A 17,017-nucleotide genomic window follows, 5' to 3' on the forward strand; every position below is an offset into this window, starting at 1 on the left:
GCAAAGGCTCGTGGTGGTGGCAGCTGCCTGGAATGGTGTGTGGAAACCCTTCTGTGTGCGACCTTTCCTTTGAGGACACCCTTTTGCTTGATATATATATATATATATACACACACACACACACACACATATATACATACATAGCAGGCCTTTGGGTAAGCTCTGCTCTGCCATTGTGCCATTGCCGATATTTATGTTTCACACTATGTGGATAACATCAAATTCTAAAGAAATAGGTCATAAATTAAGGACATTAGCGTCTGGGGGAGGGGGAGAAGGTGGTGGAGATCAGTATCCAAGGCATTGTGCATTAGATAGCTTCGTCTACTCCATCTACCACTAAAAGGAAGGACCTTCTACTGCTACCTGCCCCAACTATGTGGATACTTGGGCAGTAGTGCTTGAGGGAACTAGCCAAGGATTACCTTTTCACTTAACTTATTCTATTTCATTGGTCAATGTGAGACTTTCCAAATCTTCTAGTAGTTGCTAGAAAATAAGGGTATTCATTGTAATCTAAGAATTGACACCAGTTGTTATGCCTTTAACCCCTGTTAAAGAGATCCCTAAACCTTTAAAGAGCCCTTAAGTGACCTTGGAGCAGACTTTCGATACATAAGCCGATGGCAGTCTTTTACCAAGGCAGCCACAACTTCTAGAGATAGTTTCTGGGTAATTCCTGGCTTTGTTTTAAGTGTTACCATTCTATGCAACTTTCTCTTCTGTGGTTAGTGGTTGAATCCGTTTGATACTGCTTTGCTTTATACTGCACTTTTTTGCTCTGCTTTTGTCTTCAAACTGCATAAAGTAAAATTCAAGTCTAAAGGAGAAAACAAACATCGCAGCAGCAATAGAATAAAGTATGTGTTTAGGATCCTGCATGTGGTGGGTTAAAATAGCATGCTCCCACTTTACTTTTTTCAAATTGATATTTCGGCAATGCTATTTTGTAAAAGAAAATTGAGAAAACCTAAATGCAAATGTATCATTTTTTATAGATATACAGATGATGGTAGAGCTCTGGAAAAGGAACATTTAGATGTATTATTATACTGGTCGCAATTTGTAACCAAGTTAACATTTTTATGACAGAGTTGCGTACTAATAGCTAGATTTGTAAAATTATAAAATCCGAGTGGATGAAAATTGGACCTTTCAACCTACTTAATTAATATTCATGAGATAAATCTCAAATTGCAGGTATGTATGAATGTATTTTTTTTTTAAGATTGTCTCAGTGTTGCAGTGGTTCCCTTAACCACTCCCCTATAAACCTTTTACACAATTCACAAAGGAGAGTTACCACCCCAACTTGGGGGAATGATAACTTTTCAATGGTTTGAGAATTAAATTATGGTTGGAAACCATTGATACATAGTGTACATATTTGGTGTTTGAAAGGGATGTCCTAAACATGCCCGTTCTAAATACAGACTCCTAAAATGAAAGGGGGTGATACATAGGTAAACCATTTTTTGAGGTAGCAAACAGCAATTCAAGATGTTTGGCACCATAAAAAAGGCTACTACATGTGTCATATTTTGCACAAAGTGTGGATTCACTGTTCTACTGTCTGCATTATAACTGAGCTACTTTGAAGTGTAAACGGAACAGTGGTCAAAAAGTTATTACAGAAAGCCTAAATTTCCAACATTAAAAAAAATATATATTGCTCAGCTGTTTTCACAAGGAGAAAGGACTCAAGTTCGACAAAAGAATAGGAAAAGTGTGCATAAATATCAATGCTTTGCAATGAGGTCATTCAAAATAATAGGAGGTAAAGCCAAAAAAACAACCTGCCAAGCAAAATTGCCTCAATCAGAAAAAAAGCACTGATCCTCCAACGACTGTTCCATGCTACACACCCCGCAAAGCAATAGTTACTTACTTCTCCACTGAAAAATTAATTGAATATCTCTGCTTTTGTGCGGGATGCCCAAATGCTTTACAATGTAAAAAATCATTTTTTGTAGGCCTACCTAAAGGCACCTTTCTTTTTAAAGAAATCTCTTTAAATATTGATCCGCCAAATAAAGATGTAAATGCCTCTGAAACTTTTGATGTTGCTCTTTTTGAAAAAACATCAAAGAAAGTGAGCACATGTATGTAGCGCTGCTTCACAGACTCAAATCTGTCTCTTCAAATCAGCCAGACAGACTTCTTAGCAAAAGACGGCGTTATGGAAGATGCGAGACAGTTAATTTTGATGCTCAGTATGTGGAGTAAGTGGCTCCCAGGCAACTATTGAGGTTTGCTGAGGAAATGGTGCGTAGTTCAGGAATTAACTGAAGATTCCACTGATGGGGTTACATGAAGTAGTGTCTCCTTCTCCAACAAGGGAGTTCTTTGCTGATTAGAAACACAATCTCCATTTTACCGTGGTGGGAAAGTTGAACAATAATGTGGAAAAAGTCATACAGTAAAAAAATGTTTACACACAGATCGATGTATTACTGGTAATGGATATTTCTGGTAGGGAACCTATTTTTCTGCAAATTCTTCACCTTTTGAATATCCCCAAGGCACCAGGCTGGATCAGGAACATTTTCATAGCTCTCCTGTGCCGATAGGTAGCACTGGCTACATCTCAGCACAAGAATTTATGCCACGTGTCATAATCAGAGAGACGCCAAAACAACGCCGTCCCACTGACGTCAGTTCCGTATCTGTTTTGTCTGTGCCCTTACTAGGTAAAGGCAAGGAAGCAAAAGATCATTTGAGACAGTACAGTGCACAGTTCTAATTCGAAAAAGTATTATGGATCACCCGTAATGATGACAAAAAGCAGGGCCCTGCTTCATCTTCCTCAAAACAAGAGGCATCAAGGATATGAGAGGAAATATAATGAAGTGGAACACATAACCTCAACCTAAACCATCTCTGCTTCCCGACACAGAGAGTGAGGCCCCACTCCTTCCAGCTTGTTGATATAGCACATGTGGTTGTATTGTTCCATCAAGAAGTGGACAGATTGACCGCAAAGAGAAAGAAAGCTTTTGAGGCTAAGTGAACTGTCCCCAGTACAAGCAAATTGATGCGAAGAAGGATAAGTTACTAACCTGTACTCCTAGTTCTCTTTCAGGGGTATCCTCATCAAAGTCATAAGCACTGAATATTCCCGCCCATGTGCGGGGACCCCGGAAATAATATAAAATTATATATGGAAATCACATATATCTAGCTCCACATATATGTATGTACATATATCTTTTTTTCTAACACCAATGCAGCCCCAAAACTGAGGCTAAACAATGTAATTACCCATATATAGACTGTATTTGCAAGCATATAAAAACACATTAGGTCAAATAGCACTTGAACTCTGTGTTTTAATGAGCAAAACACTCATAAATCCTGAAAATTGCTAATAAATAGACATTGTCATCCAATAGGCTGCATTGCAAAGCAATAGCATGGAAAATGAAAGCATTTTCAACAAAAACTGGCACCGTGCCTTTAAGGCAGCCATGACCCCTGGCTTCCCATCATGCCTCAGGGGTGCCAGTTAGGTCAGTTGTTCTTTGCATAACCCTGAAAGTCAGGGCTCAACAATAAACTATAAACACTTTGACAAATGTCATTTACCTGGGGAGGCGGGTGGGTTGCTTCTGACTTTGATGAGGATACCCCCGGAAGAGAACTAGGATTACAGGTAAGTAATTTATCCTTCTCTTCCAGGGGATCCTCATCAATAGTCCTAAGCACTGAATAGAATAGCAAGCCCATCAACCACATGCAGGTAAATGAGAAACACATGACCCAATCAAAGATTGTAACAGCCGAGAATCAGCCGTTAAACAGATTCCGCAAGGAGGCCTGGCCTACCTAGGTATCTGCTCTAGTGCCTGAATCTAGACAGTAATGTTTGGTAAATGTATGGACGGACCTCCAGTTCGCCGCCTTACAAATCTCAGACATGGGCACATGAAGAAAAGCTGTAGTGGCCGCTTTCCCTCTGGTAGAATGTGCTTTGGGAGTGCTTTGGGAGAAAACCCCAGGGCCTTCTGTGCCAATTGGTAGGGAAGTTTTATACACATAACTATCCACCTTGAGATGGAACATTTCGAGGCTGCATAACTTGATCTGATCGATCTATAGTTAACTAACAGTGATCAGACTTACGAATAGATTTGGACCTATAAAACCCTTTTCAGGTCCAAAGAATGCAAGCCACTCTCAGCTGGAGTGGAGGGATTGGGAAAAAAGGTGGGTAGAGAGATGGTCTGGTTTACATGGAAATCTGACACCACCTTAGGTAGAAAAGAGGATGTGTCTTCAACACCACCCTATTCAAATAAATGGAACACTGTATAAGGCTCTTTGTAACAGAGCGCTTGAATTTCGCTCACCCTGCGGGCTGACGTGATTGCTACCAAAAAAGCAGCGTTCCAAGAAATATGCTGCAAGGTTGCTTTATGAATGGGTTCGAAAGGAGGACCCATCAATTTTTATAGCACCAGGTTCAACTCCCAGGGGGGCGACAGAGGGCGTAACAGAGGGTAGACCTTCTTCAAGCTCCGTAGAAAATCTTTCACAGCCTGTAACTGGAAAAAAGAAGGTTGGGAAGGTGACCGCCTATAAGCTGTTATAGCTGCTAAGTGCACCTTAATGGAATTAAATTTCAACCCTGCTTTAGCCAGATATAATCGGTAAGGGAGAATGACCTCTTCCTGACCCTTGATAGGATGACAATTGTTCTGCATACATCACATGTAGAAACGCTTCCACTTGCATGCATATGAATTCCTTGTGGAAGGTTGTCTCGCCTCTTTCAAAATGGCCAAGCAGTCCTGCGGCAGTCCTAGGTGGCCGTATTGTATGACCTCAGGAGCCATGCTGCCAAGTTCAGTGACGGAAGGTTGGGATGATGAATCCTCTTGGATAGCAGGTCCGGTCTGCATGGCAGCCTCTTGTGAGGACACTCTGACAGATGTAGAAGGTCCGTGTACCACCACTGTCTCGGCCAATCGGGGGCAATGAGAATCATCCTTGTGTACGAGTGAGTCCGCTTGCTCACCACCTTCGGGATCAGCGGAAGGGGTGGAAAGGCGTACACAAATTCCCCTGACCAGTCTATCAAAAGGGCATTCCCTTTCGATCCTGGTCAGTAGAATCTTGAGGCAAAGTCTCGTCATTTGGTGTTTTCCTCGTCCGCGAAGAGATCTATTGTGGGACGACCCCATGACTGGAAGATGCTTTCGACTACCTCGTCGTTGAGAACCCAGTCCTCTTTGTCTTCGAAATGCCGGCTTAGATCGTGCGCTCTCACGTTCTGTTCTTCTGGGAGATGGACTGCTGTGACTGACAGATTCCAAGCCAGGAGCCAATGCCACAGATTTTGCGCTTCCAGGGAGAGGGTGCGTGAGCGTGTTCCTCCCGGTTTGTACAGGTAGTACATGGTGGTGGTGTTGTCCGTTTGTACGAACACTGATGATGTTTGAAACGAGGGCAGGAAAGCTTTGAGGGCTAGATGGACTGCCCTCAGCTCCAACATGTTGATGTGGTAGGAGCGCTCTTTGGGAGACCTTAGTCCTTGCGTCTGGAGATGACCCAAGTGTGCCCACCAGCCTTGTAGAGAGGCATCTGTTATCAGTGGCTGGGCAGGCGGAGGATGATGGAATGGAATGTCAACTTGCATATTTCGCCTTTTCATCCACCAAGGTATGGACGCTCGCACTGTGCTAGACAAAGTAATCTTGTTGTCCCAGCGAGCTGACTGCTGGTCTCACTTTTTCTCCAGAACCTGCTGAAGAGGACGCATCCGTAGTCTGGCATTGGGGAACAGAAAAATGCAGGGTGCCATCAACCCTAGCAGGGAGGCAATCCTTCGCACCGTCAGATCTCTGTTCCGGAGAACCAGTTGGCATTTTTGAGTGATGGAAGACTGTCTCTCCTCCGAAGGAAACACTTTACCTGCCTCGGAGTCTAGCAGAGCTCCTAGGAAATGTATTTGCTGCGTCAGCTGTGAAATTGACTTGTTGAAATTCACATGCAGACCCAACCGATGGCATAGATCGATGCAGCTCAGAAAGTGATTCCTTACACTGTCTGGGGAAGGCTTTTCAACAGCCAATCGTTCAGATATGGGTACACGAAAACACCCCTGTGGCGTAGAGCGGCTTCTACCACTGCGATGCACTTCGTGAACACTCGGGGAGCTGACTTCAACCTGAATGGGAGGACTTTGAACTGGTAATGATAGCCGATTTTGTGAGAAGGGTGGATACCTCTTTTTGTAGGAGTTTTAACTGATGACTATGTTGGCAGTGGAGGGATACAGGGAGGTTGATGTTGAAACCGAAGAAAGTAACCATTCTGAAGCGTAGCTAACACCCAGCGATCTTTTGTAATGGCCCGCCACTCTTTCATATGATACGCGATGCTTCCCCCCACTGGAGTGCTCAACGGCGCTGGGGGAAGAAAGGACTCATTGTTTGGATTGCGCCTTGTTGGAGTTATTGCCTTGTCGCGGATTGCCTCTGCCTCTTGAGGAGTGCCTGCCCCTGTACTGGGATTTTTGCTGCCCCTGTTGGTCTTGACCCTTCTGCCACTGAGGGGTTTGAACCCTCTGTAGAGAGGATCGCTTATTGTAGGGGCGGAACCTTATGCGGAATTCTTTTTTCTTTTCAAGCCCTACGGCTTTTAGCGTGTCCAATTCTGTCTTCATACGCTGCATTTCCTCATCAGTGTGTGAATCGAAGAAAGATGTTCCAGAGAAAGGCAGGTTCATGATCCGTGTCTGAGCTTCTGGCTTTAGAGCGGTAAGGTGAAACCACGAAGACCTCCTTGCGCATATCCCGTGAGCATATCCATGAGCCGACATGGTAGCCCATCCGCTACAGCACTAATAATCTGGTTGGAGAATTGGCTGCCCTCCGTAAGGATCTCTTCGAAATCCCTTCGATCTTCCTGAGGGAGTTTTTCAACGAAGCGCTGTAGGGAATCCCACAGGGATCTATCATAGCGGCCCAATAGCACCTCCGCATTAGAAACCTACAGCAAGGAGGCCGAGGTTCTGCTTACTCTTCGTCCCCAGGAGTTTTGAGTGTTGCTCTCCTTGTCTGGAGGTACAGTGGAGGAAGATGCCACGGCATGGGTCTTTCTTGCCGCTGCAATGATTACTGGATCCGGGGGAGGGTCAGCTCTGAGGAGTAGTGGGTCCTCCTCAGGCGACCGATATTTTTTAAGAATCCTTGCCGGTACTGACTTTATGGTCGCAGGCGAGAGGAATACGTCCATGACTGGTTCTATTATCCCTGGAATCAAGGGAAGCAGAGGTTTGGCCACCGTCTTGTGGTGAAGTGTTTCGAAAATCACTGAAGACTTGGTCTGGCGCGCTGTCATGGGAATCCTCTGCTTACGCGCCCCTCTGCCTAAGATGTCCTGAAAAGTGAAGATGTCGTCCACTGGAGAGATGCTCGACTTTGGGCTGTCGGTTAGTGTCGGAGAATAGTCTCTATGGGAGCAAGAAGACGGTGAGGAAGAGGTAGGAGATCTGCGCTCCCTTCTCCTGCTCCTTGACCTGGACCTCCGCCTGATTGAGCGCACTGGGGTGCGCGTTCGCTCTCTGGGCCTGGAAGGAGGTCGATCCAGATCCAACTGCTGCGTTAATCGAGTGGCTGTGTCTTTGTCGGGGGCCCAGTGGTGTAATGATCTGTACCACCTAGGAGACAGCCTGATGGAAGGCGACTTTTACCTTTCTCTCCTCTCAGGGGAACGTGCTGGAGAAGATGGATTTACCTCTTCGTGCCGCGATCTAGCCGGTGACTGCTCTGATGCACTGTCAGGAGAATAGATCACAACACCCGAGGTCTTAGTGCGGGTTCCCGGTGAGAGACATGAGAGCCTAAGGTAGATGACGATAGGCTCACCGGAGGAGAGACCTCTCCTGAAGGGCATCTAAAGCGAGATCTGGAGCGACTCGGTGATGCCTGGTGTCTTGGCTGAGACTGTCCTGAAGAAAAAAAAATGTTTTAAGGTGGGCTCGAGCGTATAGGAGAACGTCCCCTTGACTTGGAACGCCTCTCCGGCGCTAATGCCGCTTCCTTTCTCGGCATCGACTTTGGAGATCTCTGCATCGACGCTGGCCGGTGACCTGGTGACTGAGTTCGCAGACTCGACGTCGACCTTACAGGAGCCTTCTGTGTCGACCTTGGGCCCAACGCCGGTCTCGACACTGGAGGTGGCGGCTGGTGCCTCGACGCCGGGGACTGATGACCCATCCTTGGCAGAGACCTGTGGCTCGACGTTGAACGCCGTTGGGACACCGACGGAGGAACCTGTTCGACGTCGAACTCCGGTGATGCGGCGTCGACGAAGAGTGTCCGGACGTCGAAAGCCGGTGATGAGGCGACGACAAAGCGTGCCTCGCCGGCTAACGCCTGTGCCTCGACGTTGAACGCCGGTGCGTCGACAGAGCGCTGTGCCTCGACGTCGATCGCTGGTGTGACGACGGAGAGCTGGACCTCGACATCGATCGCTGTGGCGACGACGGAGTGATCTGTCTCGACATCGTATGCCCACCTGGCGACGACGGAGGTCTGCCTCTCGACGTTGAACGCCGCTTAGTTGACGTCAACGGAGGTATCCGAGTCTTCGTCGTCAAAGTCTTCACCGTCGAAGAATGTGTCTTCGAAGATGTCTTCGCCATCGCAGACAGCTTTGACGCCGATCCAGACGCCGACGGAGAACAGGTCGGGACTTCTCTCGATGTCAACCGCGTTCTCCTCTTCTGCTGCCTCTTTCAGAGAGGCCATAAATTCTGATTCTCTCTCTGTCCTTGAGGGTTCTCCTTGATAAGTTCTTACAATGTTGACAGCTGTCTGCATTATAAGTCTCAGGGAAACAAAGGATACACACAGGGTGTGTGTCAGTCCTGGCCTTTTTGCCACAGGAGGGGCAAGGATCGAAAAGTGAAGGCATTTTGACAAAATTAAACCATTTCTGAAGAACAAAAAAGGCAGCACCAGTACTCTAAAGTCAAAAGACGTTGATTGAAAGCGAAAAAATTCAAGAATTACAATATATTTTTGACAGAAAGTCAAAAAAGGTAGGAGCTGTAAAACCAGGGTCCTGACTGAAGGAGCCGGAAAGAACAACTGACCTAACTGTCACCCCTGAGGTATGATGGGAAGCCAGGGGTCATGGCTGCCTTAACCTCTTCGCCGCTAATGACAAGGGTAACTCGTCATGGACTTTCCATTGATTTCAATGGAAAATCAATGAAAAGAAAAATATTGCCTTAGCAGCCAAGTGGTTAAAGGCACGGTGCCAGTTTTTGTTGAAAATGCTTTCATTTTCTATGCTATTGCTTTACAATGCAGCATATGGGCTAACAATGTCTACTTATTAGAAATGTTGAGGATTTATGAGTGTTTTGCTCATTAAAACACAGAGTTCAAGTGCTATTTGGCCTAATGTGTTTTTTATATGCTTGCAAATACAGTCTATGTATGGGTAATTACATTGTTTAGCCTCAGTTTTTGGGGCTGCATTGGTGTGAGCAAAAATGATATATGTACATACATATAAGTGGAGTTGGATATATGTGATTTCCACATATAACTTTACATTATTACCGGGGTCCCTGCAAATGGGCGGGAATATTCAGAGCTTATGACTATTGATGAGGATCCCCTGGAAGAGAACCTGCTCCTCTGGAAGCCAAAGGTGTCACTCTCCATTTCCTCCAGCTGAGCACCCTACTGGAGAGTGGAAGTGGCCGTTAGTATTGTGGTCACTAGAGGAGGTGGATAAATGGACATTCCTCGAGACTGGTGCTCTCCTACTGACCAACCCAGATCTTGTGCATTGCTCTGAGAAGTTGTATTGGTGTCTGACAGACCTTCCTTGCACTGGAACTACTGGCAACGAAGGCAACACTGGAGAGCACTCTTGTGTGCCAAAACAAGTAAGTGGCTGGGAGGATGCAGGAAGCCAGCAGACCTAGCAGGAGACGAATCATCAGGACTGGAACTTGAGCTCCACTAAAAACATTGGAATCATAACCTGAATGTTTCGGATCCTCTGAGGAGGAGGTAAGGCTCACTAAGGTGCTGTATTGAGTACTGGCCCTCTGAATAGAGGGAGCTCAGCGAGCTCCACATGAGACTCAGGGCTTGTTGACACATAAGCCCAAATCAAACAGAAGAGATACATTAGCCTGCAGGTCATTTGGCATGGTCTGTGGTGAACTGGCTTTGAGCAGGCAGTTGTCTGGGTACGGGGATACAGAGATTCCCAACCTGTTCAAATATGTCACACCTACACCTTGGTGAAGACTTGAGGTGCTGATATTAATCTGAACGGGAGGACTACAACTTGGTAGTGAGTGAAACACGGGTATTACCTGTGTAAATACAAGATCGGTATTTTAAAATGCACATCCTTCAAGTTCAGGAACACTATCCTGTCTTCAGCTTCCAACACCAGAAGGACTGGAGCCAGGGACTGCATCTGGAACTACCATTCTTCTTCGGAACCAGAATGTACCAAGAACGGCATCCCCGGCCCAGTGGCGGCTGCTCTGAGGCAGTAGTGGTAGGGCAGGAGGGAGAGGGATTTAAAACAAAAAGAAAATATTATTACCCTGCGGCCGGCAACTGCCTCTTCTCCGTCTTTTTCAGTCAATCAGAAGAACACAGGCTCCCGGACTCCTCTAGCCGATCATGACGCTGCAATCACCAACATGACAGCGGTGTCGTGACTGGTCTGAGCGGCCTGGTTCGGTGCTCAGACAGCAAGTGGGAGCCTGTGTATGTTCTCCACCCAGACTGTGCAATGCAGCTGGGTCTGAACATGCTAAGTGGGCATGACTGTTTGGCCGGCCCCAGACGGCCGGCCAAACCGTCACGCACACTTAAGTGCACCAACCACTCCTCCCCTTGCTGGCTGTGACGAGAGCCAAGCCCCACATATAAACTGGCATCAGCACAGAAACATAAAATGAAAACTTTTTTTATTATCATTTTATTTTTACCTTTTTGTCCTGCTGAAAAGCAGTGGGCTTAGAAGAGGAGAAACTGGTGAGGGAGCACACTGCTTCACCTCCCAGGAGAGTTGCCCCCAGGCATCATGGTGGATGCAGTTCAGTTGGCCAAGCGAATACACTTGGAAAGTCTCTTGAGTGTTTCACCAGGTGGGTGCAGATTAGTGCTGGCCATCTCTGGACATGTGTTTCTGGATTATTATCCGTCATCAGCAGAGATTAGGCTGATGATGGATAATAATACAGAAACACGTGTCCAGCGATGGCCAGCACTAATCTGCACCCAACTGGTGAAACACTCAAGAGACTTTCCAAGTGTACTCGCTTGGCAAACTGAACTGCATCTACCATGATGCCTAGGGGCGACTCTGCTGGGAGGTGAAGCAGTGTGCTCCCACACCAGTTTCTTGGCTTAGAAGAGGAGCTGCTGATGCCTTGCCCAATTTCCTGTTCTGGGATCAACTAGGCTGCTCCCTTCTTTAGAAGGGCTACACCTCCTTCTGCAGGATCCAGAGGTGTACTTCTGAATGATAGGACAGTCTGAGGGGGGAAATTAGGGGAGTAACTGGCTGGAAGGGTAGATTACATAGCTTTTAAACACTTTGCAAGAGCCACTGGTCCAGTAATATGGCCATGTAGGCATGTAGAAAGGAGGCTTCCATCCTCCAACGGGCCTCAAATACTCCTTCAAGATGAAGCTAAATCGGCTTTCCAAATGGTGCAGGAAAGGACGAGGAACAGGACCGTTGTGTCTGGTGACCTTTTCCTTTATCCCAGCCTCTGTATTGGTGCAGCTTAGGCCGCTGCACTAGCTTGGAAGGCTAAGACTAGCTGAGAAGCTGGTGCTGCCAAAATGGGATGCCCTTCCAGAAGCTCTGATGATCTGGTGTGGTGCATCGTGGCCATCCCTCATCATCGCCAAGTAGTCACTAAGGTTGTCCTGTAGGCTCAGAACCACCAAGTTCATCAGCTCTCAAAATGCACAAGTATACCTGATGAGTAGACAATTTGTATTTTTAAACGTACGGACTAAGCTGCTAGGCAAGAGGATTTTATTTACGGACTGCTGTCAGTTTTTAGATTCCCTATCTGAAGGAGACATTGTGAATGCACCTGAGGTGTACTTCATGCAGGATAAAGCCTGCAGCACCAAGCTTGTGGAGTTGGGTGGGTTGAGAGGAAAACAGAGTCTTCTGGTTCAGGCTTGTACCTTTTGGGAATTAGCCCTTTTGACTGCTTAGTCTGATGAGGGAATGTTTCAGGCACCCTTGATGGGCTCTTGCAAGGCTTCAATGATGCCAAGGTTAGTTGAAGGACATCAGTTAACAGATTTGTCTTGGAACCCAATGTTAGCAAAAAAAAGCTCAAAACACAATGCTACCTGTCTCAACATTGCATGAAAAGTGACAATCTCTAGAGAAGCAAGGCCTGAGGGGCACCCTATTTTGGTCTCTGGTGATGTGTCCAACCCACTGGCAATTTGAAGGGCCAGATAATCACTAGTTTTCTAAGATGGTGGTTGCACCAAATTTGCTTCCACACAGTTGTCATCCTCGTAATGCTCTATGGGGTCTTGCATGTGTATGGAGTTCAGAGTCTGAGCCCAAGAACTCTTGCATTGTTTGCCAGTAGCCTTGTCATGGCACTGGCACAGGCTAAGATCCTTTATGCTTGGTTCTGCCTGCTAGCCTTTGGACTTCCCTCCTGGATCTATGAAGGATGGCAGCAGTTTATGAGGTGCAACCGCAGGTGTTGCTGGTAAAAGTTGCATCAACAGTGGTGCCGGTATCAGTACCAGGACAGGCATTAGCATCACAGCAGTCGGATCTGGCATTAAAGCGGCAATTGTCAAAGGGGTCTCCTGAGGTGGAATTCTGGGGTCATATGGCACCGAAGGCGGACTCAGTGGTGGAACCATATGAAGTCCCAAGCAGATCCACGGGGCCCAAGACTGCATCAGAGGGAACTGTAGCCTTTCTCAAAAGTATCATCATAGAGGTAAAAAACTGTGCCAAAACTGCTATTTGTGCTGGAAACTCAGGATATGACTGTATGGCACTACAAACAGTATAGGTGGCAAAGAGACCGGAAAGAGGTCAGGGACAGACACCAGAGAGACTGCCGCTGACAGATGATGCTCCTAAGGCAGAGTGAGAGCCACGAGATCTGGGTCAGAAGAGGACTCAGCAGGAGGTATTGAGGTGATCTACCTCTCAACTTGGACCAGCATTGAGTGGAGTCACTGTCATGCTTCCACATCTTTTTATGCTTTTTTCTGTAGACAAGGAGGAGGAGGAGTGCGACTTTGTAGGAGATCAAGAGCACAACCAGAATCTAGACAACTGCTCATTGCAGTTCATAAAGTTTTTGTTCATGCTCATTGATGGCCTTGCTGTACATTACACTGCACTTTGCTGTACAACCTCAAGTTGTCCTTCGATCCAGAGCACTACCTACCTTCACTGTAGCGAAAGTGAACAATATTTATAAAGGTATTTGAGATCTTTAAGATTGTAGGTGTTTCAAAATTTATAATACTACCTGGCCTTTGAAATATCGGAAGGCATGTTGAACTTCCTTGAAATTGGTGAATCACCCAACTTCTAGATCATTAAAGGAAATATGGCCAGAGAAGCCAGGGGTATGGACTTTTTGATGACTCTAAAGTTGCCTCTCTTGTCCTAGAATACGAGGCTTTGTATGTGAGAATAGAATGCACAAGTCTGGTTCTCTTCTTAGGCAAAGGTTTTTCAAGAGTAGTTGCTAGAAGAATATCTTTTGATGTGATCTGCTTCCTTGAAGGAAGCACATATAAATTACATTCATTTATTTTCCCTAAAGTAAAAAGTGAAGCCCAATCCAATGCTGCTATTCTTGATGGCCGTCAGGTAGGGAGATGTTTGAGGTCTAAGTCTTTCTATATCTTGGAGAGTGGAAATGGGGGTATAGGCGTTTATCATGCCTCTGTTTTCCGGAGTCCTTCTGTGGAGTACAGTTAAAGATGGCCTGAGGAGGCACTGAACTCACGCCAAGAGTTTTCAGAAGGCTGTAAACCCTTTGAGGAAGATCTTCTGGAATATTTCCTACCTCTGCGCTGGCTATATTCTCTATATTTAAATAGCATATTTAACATTTTCTGCCACAAAACATTCTTTCGTCAATTGGTTGTCAGGAAGACTTAAAAACAAAGGGTATGTGGATGTTTCACAAATTTATTTTTCCCAGATTAAGGCGCTTCACAAACAGTAAAAACTGCACCATCCTGTAAGAATAAACTGCACAAAATCAAAGGCCTCACCAAGAGATGGTAAGGGATGGCCATTTTTATCAAAGTCAGGCAGAGATGGTGAAAAATGTGAAAAAAGTCCAGGTCCCTGTTTAGAGGATCCAAAGAGTAGAAAACAAATGCCTCTCAGCTGCCAAATCAGTGCCATTCAGGATGGAAGGCCAGCCTGCAAAAGCTGGGGTCCCTGCTACTTATTCCATTAGTTCCCTACATTTGTGATGTTAAAATCAAATGAGTTTCAAAAGTGGTTTCCTTTAAAGTGTCCCATGAGGTTGAGTTGCAACATTTTTGTTAAAAATTGGGTTGTTGTGTTAGGAAACACATATGTCCAAATCCCCATAATTGTTGGTCTTGCAAAGGGTTCTGGGATCCTGCACATCGGCAAACATGTTCAATGTTTTTGAATATCAGTGAAAAGCCCATAATGGTGGAATACATTTCTCAAGGGGCCTCATGACAAATATTTCAGTCATAAAATCTACATTAGGCAGGCACAAAAAAAATTATATGCAGCAGAAAACATTTATTTTCAAGAATATACGCTGATGCTTTCTGTGGGATCAGTGCTAATTTTCTGACTTTACATTTTTGTTTGGGAACAAGATTTTATAACACTGTAATAAATGCACACTATCAATCTAGAATACTGTAGGTCTTGAAAAGATTGTTGAACTGAAACAACCAGTGTACAATGTCTAGTTGGATGTCCCATCCTACTTGTGTTAGTGCTTGAAACAAAAGAAAAATGTATCATATAAAAGCACTCACAAAAGTGTTTTAGTGCAAATCTGCTCGCATCCATGGCAGAACTAAATTGAAATGTTTTAGCTTTCGTTTATGTATCATATGATACAATGCCAAATGTCTTAACTATGAAGAATTAACAAACTCCTATCTATAGAACAGTGTTTCATCTATTATAAATGAGTTATGAGTCATTTGTTCTGTGGGTTCAAGAACAGTGTGAGTGCACTCTAGAATAAATGAAGTTATATTTCTAGTGAGAAACGCCTATGTTGCGGGGCCTAATGGACCTACAGTAAGTTAGTTTAGCATAATGCGGATGCTTGAAGCAAAGGATGGGGATGAGTATAGCATGCAGTCAAATTTGGACTCACCTGACAGAGGTGGGAAACCATTCTCTAGGAGCAGAGATGCATGCACAAAAGTAAGAATATGATTGCAAGAAACTGACTTTCACAAACATAAAGAACACTTTGAAATGAATCTGAATGTAACAATGGTAGCAATGGACATGTGAGAGTTGCATTTCCACTTACCTCCCGCTTTGCAAGCAGTACATTTGGAACTATGTGTGGTAAGCACCGTCCCAGCATCAACATGACACCCTGCTCACTGTCTGCTATGCGAGAAACCTGAAAATCCAAAAAGGCATTCATGAGTTCCAGCACAATAAATATGAAACTGTACATAAGCTGGTATTTTAATATGGCACCGGGAATCTCACCAATATTCAGAGCTCATGCAATCAAACTAAAGAGGAGTTAGGTGACCAAAACCTATGATACTTTTATCATACAGATACTACAAGATACTTCCCAATATCTAGGACACGTGCAAGAAGTAGATGGGAAGAACATTAGGAATGCTGCTTACAGAGCGCCACTGCTGTACGACATTTCCCCAACCAGAGTTAAACTGCAGTTTTGGGTCACAAATTTCAACAGAGGAACCAGAGGTAAAACTGTGGCGCAGAGCAATTAAGGTTCCACCCTTATATATTACATGTATGCAATTATATACCTATACCTGACATACTCACTGTGTGCCTTTGTTAATGTTTGACACATTTAAACATATTAATGGACTGAAACTATTGCAGCGATTAGAGATTTTAACACGTATACATTAATGTTCAGTTGAAACATGGAAGCATGTATTTTTTATTCACATTTCACACAAAGTTATATTTGCACATATAATCATGTACACTTATTGATGTTTTACATCTATTTTTAAAGTTACGAGTGTGCATATATAATGATGCATTTAAAGTTCACATTAAATGCTCGGATAAATTAGCATGACTACAGGCGTCAGATGAAATGCATATTTGCTTTGCAAGCATGCTCCCTCTTTCTTTGCAGGTTTATTATCACGATTTTCTTTAGTTAGAGAAAGGCTTATCATTTGTAGTAAATTGGTGCTAGAGACGCCTGGAGTAAAGACCTTGGCAGTGAACATGCAGAATTAATGGTCGAAAGAGGCCTTCTGTTCATCATGTGCCAGGAAGAAAGGATTTTCAAAGTTGAGAACTTACAGTCCCAGTTCGATGCGATGGAAAACTGAAGCAATGTTTCAGATGCACTCAAGTAATTATTTGGTTGGTCCCTGGTGGTGTGAAAGGAGATGAGGATGTTTCTGCATCTTCTGCTACTTTTAAAATAATGTTCTCACAGTTGGAGAGCGCAGAGATTCTCTTTAGATTTCAAGAGGTACGGACCTCTCTGCTTGCACTTTTCTTGCAAGTGTGAAGCTTTATGCTAAACACTTATTTCCTTCCCCAAGACTTCTACTGAAGTCTGATCATGCAGACACCTTCTATGCTTCCGAATTAGAGACCATCGATAGACGATTATATATTTGACTTATGTTAGAAGAGAGAAGGGAAGTTTCCTTTTGGAACACATATGTGCTTTAATCTATTGTTGTGGCTATCACAATTGGGCATTTCATTCTTTTGCGCCTCAACCTACTGAGATTTTTCAGGTAACCTATTGTAT

General features: G+C 44.7%; 1 protein-coding gene across 8 annotated transcripts in view; it reads right to left on the reverse strand.

The window, feature by feature from the left end:
- The window catches only part of RELCH (RAB11 binding and LisH domain, coiled-coil and HEAT repeat containing), an 853,871-nt gene that overhangs the window by 537,067 nt on the left and 299,787 nt on the right, over positions 1-17,017 (reverse strand). For 4 of the 8 annotated variants that reach the window (XM_086965401.1, XM_086965402.1, XM_086965399.1 and 1 more), the window contains 2 exons: positions 15,554-15,649; positions 15,392-15,415 (listed from right to left, as the gene is read on the reverse strand). In XM_086965401.1, the coding sequence (XP_086821527.1) occupies positions 15,392-15,415; positions 15,554-15,649 (120 nt within the window). The remainder of the gene's footprint in view (positions 1-15,391; positions 15,416-15,553; positions 15,650-17,017) is intronic. The other 4 variants (XM_086965404.1, XM_086965403.1, XM_086965400.1 and 1 more) reach the window with 1 other exon arrangement.

The sequence above is a fragment of the Lissotriton vulgaris genome, chromosome 4_1 (assembly GCF_964263255.1).
Source record: "Lissotriton vulgaris chromosome 4_1, aLisVul1.2, whole genome shotgun sequence".
Lineage (NCBI taxonomy): Eukaryota > Metazoa > Chordata > Amphibia > Caudata > Salamandridae > Lissotriton > Lissotriton vulgaris.